The sequence below is a fragment of the Apium graveolens genome, chromosome 4 (assembly GCF_009905375.1).
Source record: "Apium graveolens cultivar Ventura chromosome 4, ASM990537v1, whole genome shotgun sequence".
In the NCBI taxonomy this organism is placed as follows: domain Eukaryota; kingdom Viridiplantae; phylum Streptophyta; class Magnoliopsida; order Apiales; family Apiaceae; genus Apium; species Apium graveolens.
This window is the reverse complement of record NC_133650.1, coordinates 115,019,464-115,035,694: the sequence shown is the minus strand read 5'-3', so window position 1 is coordinate 115,035,694 and position 16,231 is coordinate 115,019,464. Positions and strand designations below refer to the sequence as shown.

Genomic DNA, 16,231 nt, shown 5'->3' with positions numbered 1-16,231 from the left:
TGCTCATCACTTCTCTCGCATAAGCTTTTCGGGAGTTCCTTGTAATACCAACTGTTGTAGGACCTCCTGAGATAATATTAATCACTGGCCCTCGGGGTTGCGGGTTGTCACCCCTTCGATCATCATCTCTTCGATCATTATCTCTCTTTTGGCCTCCGGCCTCTTCACCCTTGGTGAAACGTCTGAACTTTCCCCTTCAGATCAGATACTCAATCTCATCCTTGAGTTGCCTACAATCGTAAGTATCATGACCAACATCTTTGTGAAACCTGCAGTACCGACTCTTGTCTCCCTTCTCGGGGTCTCCCCTTAGTGGTTTCAGCCATTTGAAGTCTTTTTCCTTCTCAATTTCCATGGGAATTTGGATCCTTGGAGCGTTCAACCTTGCATATTCAGTGAACCTTGGTTGCTGCTTCTTCTTAAAAGAGAAGGAGTCAGAGTTTTTGCCAATTCATGGATACCTGTCTTTGGCATCGTACTCCTGATCCGTCTTCCACTTCTTCTTTCTAGTAGGTTCATTATTCACAGTCGTCTTCTCCATACTCTCCTCCACCTTGATATACTTTCCGGCTCTATTTTGGAGCTGCAACATGCTTTCGGGAGGGCGCTTAGCCAGGGACATCTTAAAGAACTCGTCTCTAGTCCCTTGCTGTAGGGCTATCATAACTACCTTATCGTCAAGATTAGGGACCTTCAAAGCCTTCTTCATAAATCGATTCAGATATTCTCTCAAGGGCTCCTTTGCTCCTTGGACTATGGCCATGAGAGAGGCTGAAGTCTTCTCATGTACTCTGCCACTTATGAACTGCTTGATAAAAGCTTGGCTCAAGTCCTTAAATGATCCAATAGAGTTTGGGGGTAGACGGATGTACCACCTTTAAGCCATACCCGATAGGGTTTGAGGGAAGGCCCGACACTTAATAGCGTCGTTCATGGGCTGTAGCAATAGGGCGTCAAAGAATGTCCTAACATGATTAGTAGGGTCGTCAGTACCATCGTATGCTTTGATGGTGGGCATCTTGAACTTTCTTGATATGCGGGCATTCATTATCTCGTTAGTGAATGGTGGGTTTGGATCATTAGGTTCTCCTAGGGGCATAAGATCACTTGGATCAGCCATTGGGGCAACAACCCTCCTCGATATTGGACCATCCAGGTCTATGATTGGAGGAGGATCTCTCCGCCTTGGAGCAAGTAGGGGTCTCGGATTCAGATGCGTCTCCAGGTCACACTTTAGCCTTTGGATCTCAGTTTTATGAGCTCTAATCCTCTCTTGAACATCTTGGGGATTCGTCCCTTGAGTGCTCCTGGGGCGTTGTTCAGTATCAGCCATCAGCTCTTTGCCAGCACGCCTCATTCTCGGAGCAACATCATCATCTGATGATTCAGAGTTATCAGTATAAGGTCCAGAGAATTCTTGATCCTTCGGAATAGGAGCCAAGCCACGTATGTATTGGGGCGTCCACCCTTGTGCTTCACTCCTATTAGAGTGTCCACTCCCTCCAACTGCGTGGGTATAGAGGCATCCCGTAAGGGGGGTTAGTAGTCACAATCATCGAGTACTCATACCCAACGGGTTGAGAGTTCACATGTGCATGTAGCTGCTGAAATTGGGGATTCGTCCCTTGAGGAGCCGGGGGATTCGTCCCTTGTGGTTGAGCCTCAATTGCCCCTACCAGGATTCCTCCTTAGGGGGAGGCATAAGTTGAGTGCGGTAGTACTTCCACCACTGATGCGATCGTTCGCGATGGGACAGGAGTGTTTGTTCCACTATTGTTTCTGCTCCGTGTATTCATCATGGTTGTTGTAGTCTTCCCACAGACGGCACCAAATGTTGTGGAATAAACATCTGGGTGTGTTAGTATTTAATGTTAGGGTTTGTGAGCTTCGAACTTTAATGGTTGCTCTTACGTTCAGGACTATCGGTCCTTGCAAGATGGCTACGTATCTCTATGTTGAAGAGAATCAAGCCAAAAAACGTATTTCTAAGTTGAGGGGTAGAGCCCTTTATATAGAGGTGAGTCTAGGGTTAGACTTGTGTTGGGAGACTTGGTGGACAAGTCTCCAACTTAGATGTTAACTAGGAGTCCTATAAGGGAAGGAACTCCAGAACTTTCTGTGTAGGACTTTGAGTCCTTTTAGAACACATGTCTCTACTCTTCCAACAGTATTTGCCCTAGTCCGTGAACAGCTTGTGTTCGTGGGCCTTGACGACCTCAGCTGGTGGGCCTTGTCTATATGGGTCGTCTTGAGCTTGCTACGAGTTCGGACCAGCCAGATCTGTACTGGACTTCAGACAAGAAGCTCGAGTATAATTAATGTGACATTTAATGTGTCTTTAGGATGTATTTTCTATCCATATCACCCACAATTCAGTATCAACGGTCCTAAATACCCAAATGAAATGCATGGCCCAAAATACCGACGGGATACGTATTTTGGAAATAAGTATCTGAATTTATAAAAGACACATATTTTGTAAATGCGCATCACATGATACACATTTCAAGAATGCGTGTTTTTACTTATTTTTTTAAAAAAATTGTACAAGATACGCGTTATGTACATGCGCATCCTCGTATACGCATTACTGAAATGTGTATTCAATCTTATTTTTTTTAAATATTTTTCTTTTCATTTTCTTAACTGAAACAGAAGAAAAGATACACATGTATCATATATGTATCGTGTGATGCGTATTCACATGATGCATATCTAATCAGTATTTTGGGTTTTGAAATTGAATTTAGACATTTTGGGTTATCTTTTTTCCTGTGATTAACATTTAGGGCTATCACCCTCAACCAAACATGATCGGCCACTATCAGGAACAAAGCCGACCAAGTATTAAAAAGTTGAAATATCATTATAAATGACATTAGTTTAAAATGCTATTCCCTTCGTTCCGTTGATTTTGCTACGTTTACTATTTACACGCATTTCAAGACTTTTATAAAATATAGTTTTGTGATGTTCTTTATAATTTTTTTTTGAATAAAAGTTTAAATATAAAACTTTTATATAGCACAAAAGAAATTTTAAAAAATATAATGGAGTTATATTTTAAAAAAATATTGAAAAGCGTGTCAAAAAGTAATGTAAAGAATTTAATGGAATAGAGGGAATACTTATTTACTGTTGATGGGGGAAAAGCAACAGATTAAATGCCGACTCTGTGGATGCTTCAAGGTTCGATTTTGCTATCATTAGTAATTGACAAGGAAAAATAAAAAGAAAATGTTAAGTGATCAGACTAATTAGTCTGTGGATTGATTTGAAATAAATTTAGAGAAAATTCTAATTTGACGTTTAGTATATGTATTAGTCACATGAAAATAAAATTTATAATTTTGGGTTTAATTTTTTCACTCTCCAATTTTTTGGATTTTTTAAAACTGATATTATGGATTTTGATCAGTTAAAACAATTAAATCAATTATAGGTAAGAAGACCTATATCTAATACAATTGATTTTTAATCTAATTAAGACACGATAAGAACTACTAATAATTATCCTTCGAGTGAGTAATTCTGGCTAGTCAAGTGTTTTTTTGAAAGACGGAATATTATAAAGCCTTAAAGTTTTTGTTTTTATGTACGAAATGGACGGATGCGTTGTAATAAGAAGAGCCAGCAGATGCGTGCGCAAACCTTTTTTCCGTTCCGTAATGGTCGTTGTATATTTGTAGAAGTTTCCTCCAGTTTCCAATAAAATAAAATTATGTTGAAGAAAGTAGCCTATTCTTGTGTGTATAAATATTAAGAATAAACTCTCTCTTTCTCACTTTATTTTGTGGGTTTGCTTGCAACTTTCCAAATCCAACCCCTCCATATCTCTCTCTACAACAATTATAAAATTAGAAGCCGAACCTCAACTTATAATTACTATACAGATAAGTAGACTCTTCTTCCTGCAGGTGAAAGTTATGTTTTTTGATTTACAAACAAGAAGAAGAAATTAATGGAAGATACTAGACTTAACAAAGATCTTCCTCAATTTACGGTGTTTTTATCAGGTTTTTACTGCTGGGATTGGGTTATTATCACTGCTATCTTGATCTTTAATTAGTTTCTAAGTTTTCAGTTCCTTTACAACCATCTCTAGCTACCTAGGTTACTATATCAGAAAATATACCATATATTTATAATTATTATTATTAAGATCATCAATCATGTCGCAAAGATCGGTGCCGGCACCGTTTCTGACGAAGACGTATCAGCTGGTGGATGATCGGGTCACCGACGACGTCGTGTCGTGGAATGAATCCGGAACGACGTTCATTGTGTGGAAGATCGATGATTTCTCGAAAGATTTGCTGCCTGCTTATTTCAAGCACAATAATTTCTCAAGCTTTGTTCGTCAGCTCAACACTTATGTACGATTTCTCTTTACTCTCCTTTTTTTATTCTCATTTTTATTGATTACGTCATATTTGCATGTTATAGTCAAAAAGTGTTAGCTAGCTGTGCTGAATATTCGTATTGCTTGACACTTTAACAAACTACGCAGAAAAGACATTTTTACACATACTAGTTATAATTTGAAGTTTGAAGACTTCTGGAGTATTCATTTCTACATCTTTACAGCTAGCATGGCAAATTAATTCGATCCGACGGATATCCGATCCGAAACCCGAAATTTTGGATATACCGAACCCGAAATTTTGGAGTTGGATTTGGATTTGGATTTCAACTATACCGAACCGATACCCGATCCGAAATCCGAAACCCGATCCGAAATCCGAAACGCGATTAAAACTCGACACATTTATTATAGATTATATATAATATTTTAGATGGAATACATATAATTTACATAGTTTTCTTGTATTATTTGTGTAACAGTAGATTATTATCAAGATTATCAACACTTATTTAGTGGATTATAACTTTTTATTTCAAAATCAGCTTTTATTATATAAGATATACTTTGTATATATTTATAAAAATAATAATTTCTGATAAAATACTAAATATTATGTTATCAACATATCTTAGATATTACTTACCATGTCAACCTGTGCAATATAATGTGTTTAACTACTTATTAGTTAATATATTTTAATTTTAGCTATCATATAAATTTGATTAATAGTGTTTGTATGTATAAATAATACAATATTTGACTACATTATTCGTAATTCTGGATATCCGAAAAATACCCGATTTGATCTGAAATCCGATGGATTTGGATTTGGATAACCCGAAAAAATTTGAAGTTGAATTTGGATTTTATGATACCCGATCCGAACCCGGCCCATTGCCATCCCTATTTACAGCATATGCGTAAATCTATATAGTCAAAGGGATGATGATTATAACTTTGAACAATACTGAATTCGGTTGTACTCTCACCCGATCTTTTTTATAATTAATTACACACGTTGAATCGAACTCGTGACATACTATAAGGGGCACTAGTTCAATCACTGCACCGGCACTTTGTTGACCCCATTCAAATTTTTTTCCGTTAGATGGGAATATTTATTTACTTCTTTTGACATACGAGTGTTTGAAAAAACATTTTTGGCGCAATAAGGACTTATTTGTGGATAATATGGCATATATATGTGCTTTTTTTAAGATATAAATATTGAGAAGGTACTTTATAATCGTTATTTAGCTTAAATAAGAACTTTCGTTCAGAAAAAGGTAAAAATTTCAGAATCGAGGTAATTTTTTTCAGAAATAAGTTCTTATCTCTCATTTAACAAAAAAAATTCTTATCCCCCAAAAATAAGGTATGCTAATATAATATATTAGAATGTTGGACAAAAATAGCGTGTCGGATTAGTTTTTAGTATTAGTAAACTTATTCATTTTTAGATTTTATAAATAAAAAAGATTAGGAGGAACATTTTAAAAATAAAGAATGTAAACAATTGGGTTGGACAAAGAAATAGAAAGTTTACTCAGTCTATACAAGTTGAATTATTTTAATACTGCATTAGGTAATTACCTGAACTTGAGTTATGTGACTTTTGTCATTGGTTTGAAATTAGCATGTATCATCTGCTCCATGTCATTGGCAAAGTAAAAAAAAAAGCACAATATTTTTTTCATTAGAAACATTATATATTATACCTAGCAAAAAAACATTATTTCACTTCTCTCTTCCGATTCTTGTAAAGGGACGTGGCCGGTTTCTGATAATATACTGTAAATCTAATGATTTCTGTGATAAAAATTATTTTTTGAGTTTTGCCCAATCATTGGTATAGTATCCACTAAAACTGTGCTTTAGAGTTGCTGGTTTTTTTAGAAAGAAACAAAAGAAGAAATTAAATTTATTTTGTTGCCTTTCGATAAAGATGCCTCAACCACTAAGTACAGTTTAGTGGCTAATAGCCTATGATAATTATCTTATTAGGTGGTGGGTTAACTTAGTGTAAACCATTTTAGGTGAGGGATAAACCTGTCTTTGCAGTCTTTAAGGTCAAAATTGTCAGCAGCATTCTTCACTTGAAGGTTCCCGAGTCCTGCTTGTATAGATGTTAATCAGTGATGAAAAATTGAAGGTGAATAAAACGTTTAAATTACACATATTAAAAACTTTAATTCAGTCTATTTACTAGCTTCCTAATATGAAAAATTAAAGTTCTACAAGTGAAACAAGCTAAATTATAAATTTCAAGTTGCAACAAATTTTGGGGAACTTAGAGAAAGTGACAGTTTTATTGATACATAATGTTAAAGTTGAAAATTGAATACATATTTCCAGTCTTTATTCTAACTTTGATTGCGTAAAATGAAGAGAAGGAAGACTTTTTAAGTTTTAACCAAACGTGTAAGATGTTCAAATTCACGATATTGACCGTTCATCTTACAAGAAGACTAAATATAAACAATCAACAAACTTGTGGACTTTAAATATTTAATTTTTTTGAGTATATGACTTCCAATACTCCAGTCGTGTGGCAGGTGAGCTGATAATTCAGTGTCAACGATTGCTGCTGCTGATTTTCAATTGTTTTTATACTAATTTTCCAAATGTGTATTTTGGTACATTTGTTTTAATATGATGTTTATGGAAAACGTTAGCAGAGGAGTCCATGCATGCAAGTTGCTAGCTAGTTAATTTTACATGCGAAAAGTGTATTTGATCATTTTAACAATAGCTCCATAAATGTAATTTGGGTTCGGAAATTTAACAGGGCTTCCGCAAGATAGTGCCTGACAAATGGGAATTTTCGAATGATAACTTTAAAAGAGGACACAAAGATCTCCTCACAGACATCCGTCGCCGTAAAAGTATCACAGCTACTTCTGCAACTCAAAGTGGCGCAAAAACGGGCAGCGCTGCAGTCTTATCCAGGCCCAAGTCACCGTCGAACTCTGGAGAGTACTTGGGCTCCGGCTCTATCTCAACATCCTCATCGCAAGACTCCAAGAATGCGGAAACCTCAAATGTGGCCAAGTTCGGCATGATATCTCAAGAGAACGAGAAGCTGAAGAAGGAAAATGAGAAGCTCAACTCCGAGTTGGCTCAGACTAAGGAAGAGCTAGACAAGCTCATTGTGGTTCTGAGTCAGTATGTGAATGTGGGCCCAAATCAGTTTATTGAGGATGGCCGTATGGTTGTTGAGAAGGAGAAAAGTGGTAAAAATGAGTGGGAGGATGATAATGACGAAAATGGGGAGTGTTTGAAACTTTTTGGGGTGTGGATGAAAGAGAGAAAGAAAAAGAGGGGTGTAGAAGAAATAATGGATTTTGGTGGGTCCATGAAAAAGTCCCGGGGTGGGGCATGGATGAATATGGTGGGTCCCTACACTGAGAATTGTAGCAAGGTATGCAACTGAGCAATGGAAGATAGACAAGTGTGGTCGTCGGTCGAGATGAGTAGGTAAAAAGCAAGAACAGACCAAACCAAAGGTTATAGGTTGTTGAAATGTACTAGTTGTTGTTTTGTTAAGAAATAAATTAAGGGGGATGAATTAGTCATTGGCCTTTTTGGTGTTGTTTAGTTTGATTTGATGTTGTAATTAAGTAAGTTTTAGACTTGGGAGGTGGTCTCCCTGTTGTTTGAACAAATTAATGTGGGAATTTCATTTTCGATTGAATATTTGAATGTATCTACGCGGTAGTCAAGGGACATTTGTATTTGTTTATATGCGATCTTGTATACAATTCATGACAATGTTTGATACTGTAGGCTTAGAGCTCCCAATATATGTAATAGATGTATATAAAACGATGCTGTTCTCATCAAGAAAAAATGAGTTAGATGAATTAAGGGTTAATTGCATAGTGTATTTCTTTGGTTTGGACCATTGTCACTTTGCTACCAATAGTTTCAATAATTGCACTTCGCACACCCTTTCTGTCAGTTTCCGCCGTTACCGTTAAATAGGTCAAGGGCAAAAAAGTAATTTGACAATGTTTAATTGCGTTTTGACTATTAAAGTTTAACATATTTTTCATATCAACCTCCGAACATTTTTTTTACAATTCCGACATTCAACTATAAAAAATGTACATTTTAACCATTTTTTAAAATAATTATTTTCTGAAAATTAATTTGATAATATTTTTTCTAGGAAATTTATTTTCGAAGATTTATTTTGGAAAATTTATTTTTTCGAAAATTTTAAAAAAAAATATTTTCGAAAATTGCTTTTGGAAAAAAGTAATTTGAATTTTTTTTTTATTTTCTGAAAATTTGATTTTTTTTTTTGTTTTCAAAGATAATAACCCCCTTAAATGATATTTTCAGAAATTTTTTAAAAAACGAAAGTGCTAGATAATAAAATTATCGTTTATGAAACGATGAGCCTCATTAAAAATGGAATTATAACGACACATTCAATGAAAAATTATAAAAATGAGTTTTGTGTTTAATTTTTTTAATGTTTCACGATAATAGTTCAACTATATTTTTTCGTATTTTTCGATAATAAAAATATGTATTTTTTGAAAAAAATGAAAAATAGAAATCTGTATTTTTCGAAAATAAATCTATATTTTCGAAAAAAATAAATTTTTCGAAAAAAATATTATCAAACTAATTTTCAGAAAATATATTTTTTTAATATAATGGTTAAAATGTATATTTTTTATAGTTGAATGTCGAAATTGTAAAAAAAAATGTTCGGGGGTTGATATGAAAAATCTATTGAATTTTAATGGTCAAAATGCAATTAAACATTGTCAAATTACTTTTTTACCCCTGACCTATTTAACGGTAACGGTGAAAACCGACGGAAAGGGTGCAAAGTGCAGCGCACAAACTTGTCTGGGGTGCTAAGTGCAATTATTGAAATTATTGATATCAAAGTCATAATGGTCCAAACCAAAGGGGTGCACTATGCAGTTAACCCTAAATTATAATGCGTAATTCTAAGAACACCAGGCCCGTATTGACATATTGTTGATGACCGATTGCAGGAAAATGTGATGTCAAGAGACGATGAACAATGGTACACTGAACTTTCAATTCATAACGAGAATGCAAATGGTCTTTCCTCTCGAAAAGAGGATTTAACAGTGTAGGCAGAAGATCTGGAATGCGAAGACCTTGAAATGTCAAGCAAGTTGCCTGGGGTCCGATTTTAAAACATTCGACATGACTTTGCACTGCCTTATGGAATTTTCAGTCATATAAAAATATATCAAGAGTGTGAATGTGTAGGTGATGAGTGTTGCTGGTCTAAGACAACTTGTAGGGAAAATTTCTAGTTAGTAGCTGCATTTGTAAAAGATGAAGACTTCGGTGAATTTTAAAGTTAAAACCAACAAATAATTACTTATTGATCTATAAAGCATATTGGAAGAAGTGGATCAGGAAAATTGGTTGCAATGAGTAGATATGCAAGGCAACATACTTCAAATCTTATAAATTGTTTAGAACAATGATGCAAGCTACTAACTCACAAATCAAAATGAACTGCCACACGGAAGACCATGGAATATAACCAGCTCATAGGACACAACTCCTCAACTGATACATCAAACTTTGCTGGGGAGAATAGAAGCACCATAGAAGCAGAATAGTCTCAGAGCATGGAGTTAAAACGGATCAGAGTGAAGTTGGACATACTTGACCAATGAACTCAAATCAATAAACAGTGGATGAGATGCTACATGTTGAATTGATCATTGGTGTAAAGAAAGCTGAGCAAGACTTCTGGTATGATGAATCCTTGTGGCACGGTACAAAGTTTCTGTAAATAATGGATGTCTTTGATAGATTATCAATGTTGTTCTGTCTTGAAGAAGAATTTATCTCAATTTCTTCCTCTATTTAGTATTAAGAAACATTCCAACTAGTTTACCATCAGTACTATTACTGAAACATATTGTACAAGAATTCGTGGAGGAAAAAGTGTACAGTGGTAAATGCAGCTCACATTAGTTAGCAAAAAAAGCCTCATCAGATGAGTTAGCTTTTAAAGAAGCTCTAGTTATAAACTTTCTTACACAAGATGAGTCCGTCACTTGATCAAGGGCGGGGGTGTTCTGAGGGAGAGCCCGGTCTCTAAATTCGACGTCCCACTAACACTTCTCTAATACTACCATCGACAACATTTTCCTAGCAGAAAATTAAGTGATCCGAGTCCATTCACATGTTTATGTTAAAAAATATTATATGAAAAACCGCGGAGAACCACTATTTTTATTATAGAATCTCATCATAAATTGTAAAATTTTATTTTAAAAAATATAAAATTTGATGCTAATCTGGAATAATAAATATAATAAAAAATTTAACAATTAAAATTTGATCTCATTACTTGATTATAAATTTGATTCTACTGTAGAATAATTTTTAATAAGTGTGATTCTACTGTGATTCTGCTACAGAACCGATTTAATCTTTTTTAATAATTTCAATGATTTTTTAAATAAAAAATTTTCTAACTTCGATTTTTAACTTGATAATTAAAATTTATAACTATATATGATGAAAAATAAAATATATTTTATATTTTATATTTTTTAAATAATGATTCTCCACGATTCTCTATATAAGAGGGTACTCAATGGAGTGCTACCCTATATATATATATATAGGGCTACTCGAATAGAAACAATTTAAAATAGAAACTAGAAATCAAATAATTTTTTAAAAATTAATTCAAAATATAACACATATGGTATGCAAATCAATCGTTGAGAGATGTAGAAAGATACAGTGAAATTAGATTTTGAAAAAAACTTATGGTTTGACAGGAAAAATCAAATTAACAACGGAGAGGAAAAGCTGAAATTGGGTGAGGGAGGGTGGAGAGTAGTTGGGTGGAGTGATTTAAGGGGGCCATTAGATTAGGGAGATCTAATGGCTTAAATTGTTTCCTAGTTTCTATTTTAATTTTAGTTTGTATTTGATAATTCCTCTCTCTATATATATAATATCAAGAACAAGTCAAATAATCAAATAATGAAACAAAATACGAAGGCAATAACAAACTATAATCAGAAACTGTCATTGACAAAAAAATAAAGAATACTTATCTCTTATTACTTTTTAAATTCTGATAAAAAGAAGAACACAGCACTTGAGTCGCTAAACCCTTCAAGAGGACTTGCCTGTTCTTAAAGAGATTATTGTACCCTACTTACGCTGTGATGGAAATAAAACAGCTAACACCTCAGTTCGCCAAAAAAAACCCTATGCAACTCATATATGTTTGTGAGGTAGCCATGGAGACTTATGTTATTTTTATCTCAAGTATATCTCTCAATATATAGGCATCTCAAGTTGCTATTCTTCTACTTTACACGATGGTATCTGATATGGGCCTAAATATAGCCTAAAAAATTAATTAATGTTGAATTAATTAGACCTGATATGGTCTAGTAACGAAGCCCAGCTAACAAGGCCCAAATCCCTGAATATTAATTAATTTCGTAATTAATTAATAAGGGAGAAAACAACTATTAAGATGAGTCCTAGTAGGGATATAAATCCTTGTAGATTGGCCTACAAGGAACCTCATGGGATAAGGAATCAGCGTCCTAATTCCTAGGACTCCAAAGTCCATTCTAATTCAGAGACTTGCCCACCAAGTCTCCTAACCCAAGTCAAATTCAAGGACTCCCAACGTATATATAAGGGACCTCACCCCCACAAATCAGAACTACATTTTTGGCTTGATTCTCTAATTCACAGAGATACATAGGCATCTCGTAAATGTAGAGTTAAGCTACGAAACACGAGAGCAGCCATTAAAGGCCTTGAGCTTCCGAACCTTAGTAATAAATACATCAATTAATGTACCTTAGTTTTTAATCCATAACATTTGGCGTCGTCTGTGGGAAAGCATAACAACAACCATGGCGAGAACTCGGAGTGGAAACAGTGCCCCTGGAGGAACACCAGCGGGGACAACCCAAGCGATTTCGTCAATAGTGGAGATACCTCCGCATTCAACCTATGCCGCCACCCAAGGAGGAACCCATGTAGGGGCAGCTGAACCTCTACCACAAGGGACGATTCCCCCGGCTCCTCGAGGGACGAGTTCCCAACTTCAGCAGCTACTTACACATGTGAATTCTCAACCCGTTGGGTATGAGTATTCAACTGTTGTGACCACTAACTCCCCTTATGGGATTCCCCTTTACCCCGAGGTTGGAGGAAGTGGACATGCCAATCGGAGTGAAGCACAAGGGCAGACGCCCCAATATATACGTGATTTGGCTCTTATCCCAGAGGATCAAGAATTCTCTGGTCCTTACACCGAGAGAGACTCCAAATCTTCGGATGATGAAGTGGCCCCAAGAAGGAGGCGTGCTGGCAAAGAACCGATGCCCGATGGTAACCAACGCCCCAGGAGCACCCGGTGGACGAATGCCCAAGAAGTGCAGGAAAGAATTAGGGTTCACGAGGTTGAGATTTAAAGGCTGAAGCGCGACTTGGAAGCGTACCAGGCCCCCAGACCCCCACTATCTCAAAGGGGGAGAAATCATCCTCCAATCAAAGACCTGGATGGTCCGTTACAAAGAAGGAATGTTGTCCCAAGAGCTGATCCAAGCAATCTTCTTCCCCTTGGAGATCCTAATGATCCTACTCCACCATTCAGTGAAGAAATAATGAGCGCTCATATCTCAAGAAAATTTAAGATGCCCACCATCAAAGCTTATGATGGCACTGGAGATCCCGCTAACCATATCAGGACGTTCTCTAATGCATTGTTGTTGCAACCCGTGAACGACGCTATTAAGTGTCAGTCCTTTACTCAAACCCTGTCAGGAATGGCTCAAAGATGGTATAGTCGTTTGCCTCCGAATTCTATTGTGTCTTTTAGAGAGTTAAGTCAGGATTTTATTAAGCAGCTCATCAATGGGGGAGTGCATGAGAAAAGCTCAGCAACCCTCATGAGCATTGTGCAAGGAGCAAAAGAGTCCTTGAGAGATTACCTGAATCGTTTCACCAAGGAAGCCTTGAAGGTCCCAGATCTTGATGATAAGGTAGCTATGATAGCACTACAGCAGAGAACTAGGGACGAGTTCTTCAAGATGTCGTTGGCCAAGTGCCCTCCTGAAACTATGTTACAGCTCCAAGATAGGGCCGGGAAGTATATCAGGGTAGAGGAAAGTATGAGGAAAACGGTAGTGAATAACGAGCCTACTAGTGGAAAGAAGCGAAGGACTGACCTGGAATATATTGCCAAAGACAAGTATCCTAGAACTGAGCAAAGCAATGATTCCACCCCGAAGAAGGGAGGACCTGGACAAAAAATCACTGAATATGCTAAGTTGAATGCTCCTAGAAGCCAGATCTTAATGGAAATTGAAAAAGATAGAGATATTCGTTGGCCTAAACCTCTGAAAGCTGATCCTACCAAACTAGATAAGAGAGAATATTGCAGATTTCACAAGGATGCAGGTCATGACACCGATGAGTGTAGACAATTGAAAGATGAAATAGAGTTCTTCATTCGAAAAGGAAGATTGAGCAAGTACTCTGGAGATGGAGGAGATAGGAACAAAACTGTGAGAACGAACTTTGATGATCGTAGGAGAGATCAAGATGATCAGGGACGAAATCCCCAGCCTAGAGGACTAGTGATAAATGCGATCTTTGGAGGACCGCGACCCCGAGGTCCTGTGATAAATACAATCTTTGGGGGACCAACTGCTGCTGATTTATCCAAGAACTCAAGGAAAGCATATACTAGAGAAGTCTTGCATATTGTTGTGGAAGCCCCAAAGAGGGCTAGGATAGGAGTGACAATGGCATTTGATGATTCTGACTTGGAAGGTGTGAAATTTTCTCATGACGACCCGCTGGTCATAACACCGATAATAGGGAACAGCCCAGTGAAGAGGGTCCTTGTAGATGATGAAGCCTCGGTGGATATCTTGCTTCATGATACCTTTTTAAGGATGGGTTATAATGATTCTTAATTGACCCCAACTGATATGCCGATATATAGATTTACAGGAGTGGAGTGCCCCATAGAAGGGATAATTAAGTTTCCAACAACCATAGGTCAGGAACCAAGGCAAACAACACAGATGTTGGACTTTGTGGTGGTGAAGGCTAGTTCAACTTATAACGTGATCATGGGCAAAACAGGGATACATGCCTTCAAGGCAGTCCCTTCCTCCTACCATTCAGTAATGAAGTTTCCCACCTGGAGAAGAGAAAGGAGATCAAAAGATGGCAAGGAGTTGTTATGTGGCCTCTCTTAGGGCAGATGAAGTTGGGGGCAGGTTTTGCCTATTGAAGATCTGGATATCCGAGAGAATGATAAGAAAATAGGTAAACCAGCAGAAGACTTGGTTTCGATTCCTTTGGTTCCCGAGGATCCTGAGAAAGTGACTTTCGTTGGAGCCATACTAGAGGAGCCCCTTAGAGGGAAGTTGGTAAAATATTTACAAGAAAATAGTGATGTGTTTGCATGGTCGTCAGCTGATATGCCAGGTATAGACCCGGAACTGATCACTCACAAGCTGAATGTGGATCCAAATCAGAAGACAGTGAAGCAAAAGAAAAGAAGCTTCGCTCCAGAGAGGCAAGAAGCTATTAAACAAGAAGTAGAGAAGCTCCTAGAGACTGGTTTCATTGAAGAGATTCAGTTTCCGGAATGGTTAGCAAACCCTGTGATGGTGAAGAAGGCTAATGGAAAGTGAAGAATGTGCGTGGACTTCACTGATCTAAATGATGCATGCCCAAAGGATTGTTTCCCGTTACCGAGGATAGATACGTTGATAGATGCTACTGCTAGTCACGAGATGCTGAGTTTCATGGATGGATTCAGTGGATACAATCAGATCAAGATGTATAAGGATGACATCCCAAAGGTATCATTCATTACTGACTTTGGTGTTTTTTGTTATCTTGTTATGGCATTTGGTCTCCAGAATGCAGGAGCCACCTATCAAAGGTTGGTAAATAAGATTTTTTTAGGATCTTATTGGTAAGACTATGAAAGTTTATGTCGATGACATGTTAGTCAATAATCTAGTGAAGACTGATCATATAACCATTTGAGGGAAGCTTTTGAGGTCCTGAGAGACCACAAAATGATGATAAATTCTGCAAAGTGTGCTTTCGGAGTGGGATCTGGGAAGTTTTTGGGACTAATGGTCTCCAAGAGAGGAATCGAGGCCAATACCGATAAGTTAAAGGTGATCTTGGATATGGAGCCACCAAAGACTACCAAAGATGTTCAAAAGCTTACTGGAAGGGTTGTTGCATTGAGGCGGTTCATCTCTAAATCTGGGGACAAGTGCTTGTCATTTTTCAAGTCCTTAAAAAAAGTTAAGGATTTCGTATGGACTGAGGAAAGCCAGAAGGAATTCGAAGAATTAAAGAAATATATGGCCCATGCCCCGTTGTTGGCCAAGCCAGCTCTGAATGAAACTCTATACTTGTACTTGGCCGTTTTAGAGAATGCCTTGAGCGCTGTATTGGTTAAGGAGGAACTTAAAGTCCAGAAACCCATATACTATGTTAGCAAAATCCTGCACGGGGCTGAGTTGAACTATTCAACCATTGAGAAGTTTGCTTTAGCCTTGGTAATGGCCTCAAGGAAGTTCCGACCTTACTTTCAAGCTCATAATATTGAAGTGTTAACAAATCAACCATTGAGGAATATTATTCATAGTTCCAAGGCTAGTGGGAGGCTGATTAAATGGGCAATAGAGTTAGGAGAATTTGACATCACGTACAAGCCATGAACGGAAATAAAAGCCCAGACATTGGCTGACTTCATGGTGGAATGTACCATACCCAACCAAGAAGTCGGGGGCAGGAAGATACTATACCTCCAAATACAGAAGGTGA

General features: G+C 37.0%; 1 protein-coding gene across 1 annotated transcript; it reads left to right on the top strand.

Annotated features, from left to right (window-relative positions):
- Nucleotides 1–3,708: 3,708 nt before the first annotated feature.
- LOC141719148 (heat shock factor protein HSF24-like) lies at nucleotides 3,709–8,110 on the top strand. Its single transcript, XM_074521530.1, has 2 exons — nucleotides 3,709–4,376; nucleotides 7,155–8,110. The coding sequence occupies exons 1-2, from the start codon at nucleotides 4,173–4,175 to the stop codon at nucleotides 7,797–7,799; spliced, it is 849 nt and encodes a 282-aa protein (XP_074377631.1). The 5' UTR covers nucleotides 3,709–4,172; the 3' UTR covers nucleotides 7,800–8,110.
- The last annotated feature ends 8,121 nt before the right edge of the window (nucleotides 8,111–16,231 follow it).

What these genes read in the sequence shown, in the direction of transcription:
- LOC141719148 (XM_074521530.1), top strand. Translation starts at nt 4,173, where the DNA reads ATGTCGCAAAGATCGGTGCCGGCACCGTTTCTGACGAAGACGTATCAG. An exon ending in TTCGTCAGCTCAACACTTAT is followed by an intron (nt 4,377 to 7,154) that starts GTACGATTTCTC and finishes GAAATTTAACAG; the next exon opens with GGCTTCCGCAAGATAGTGCC.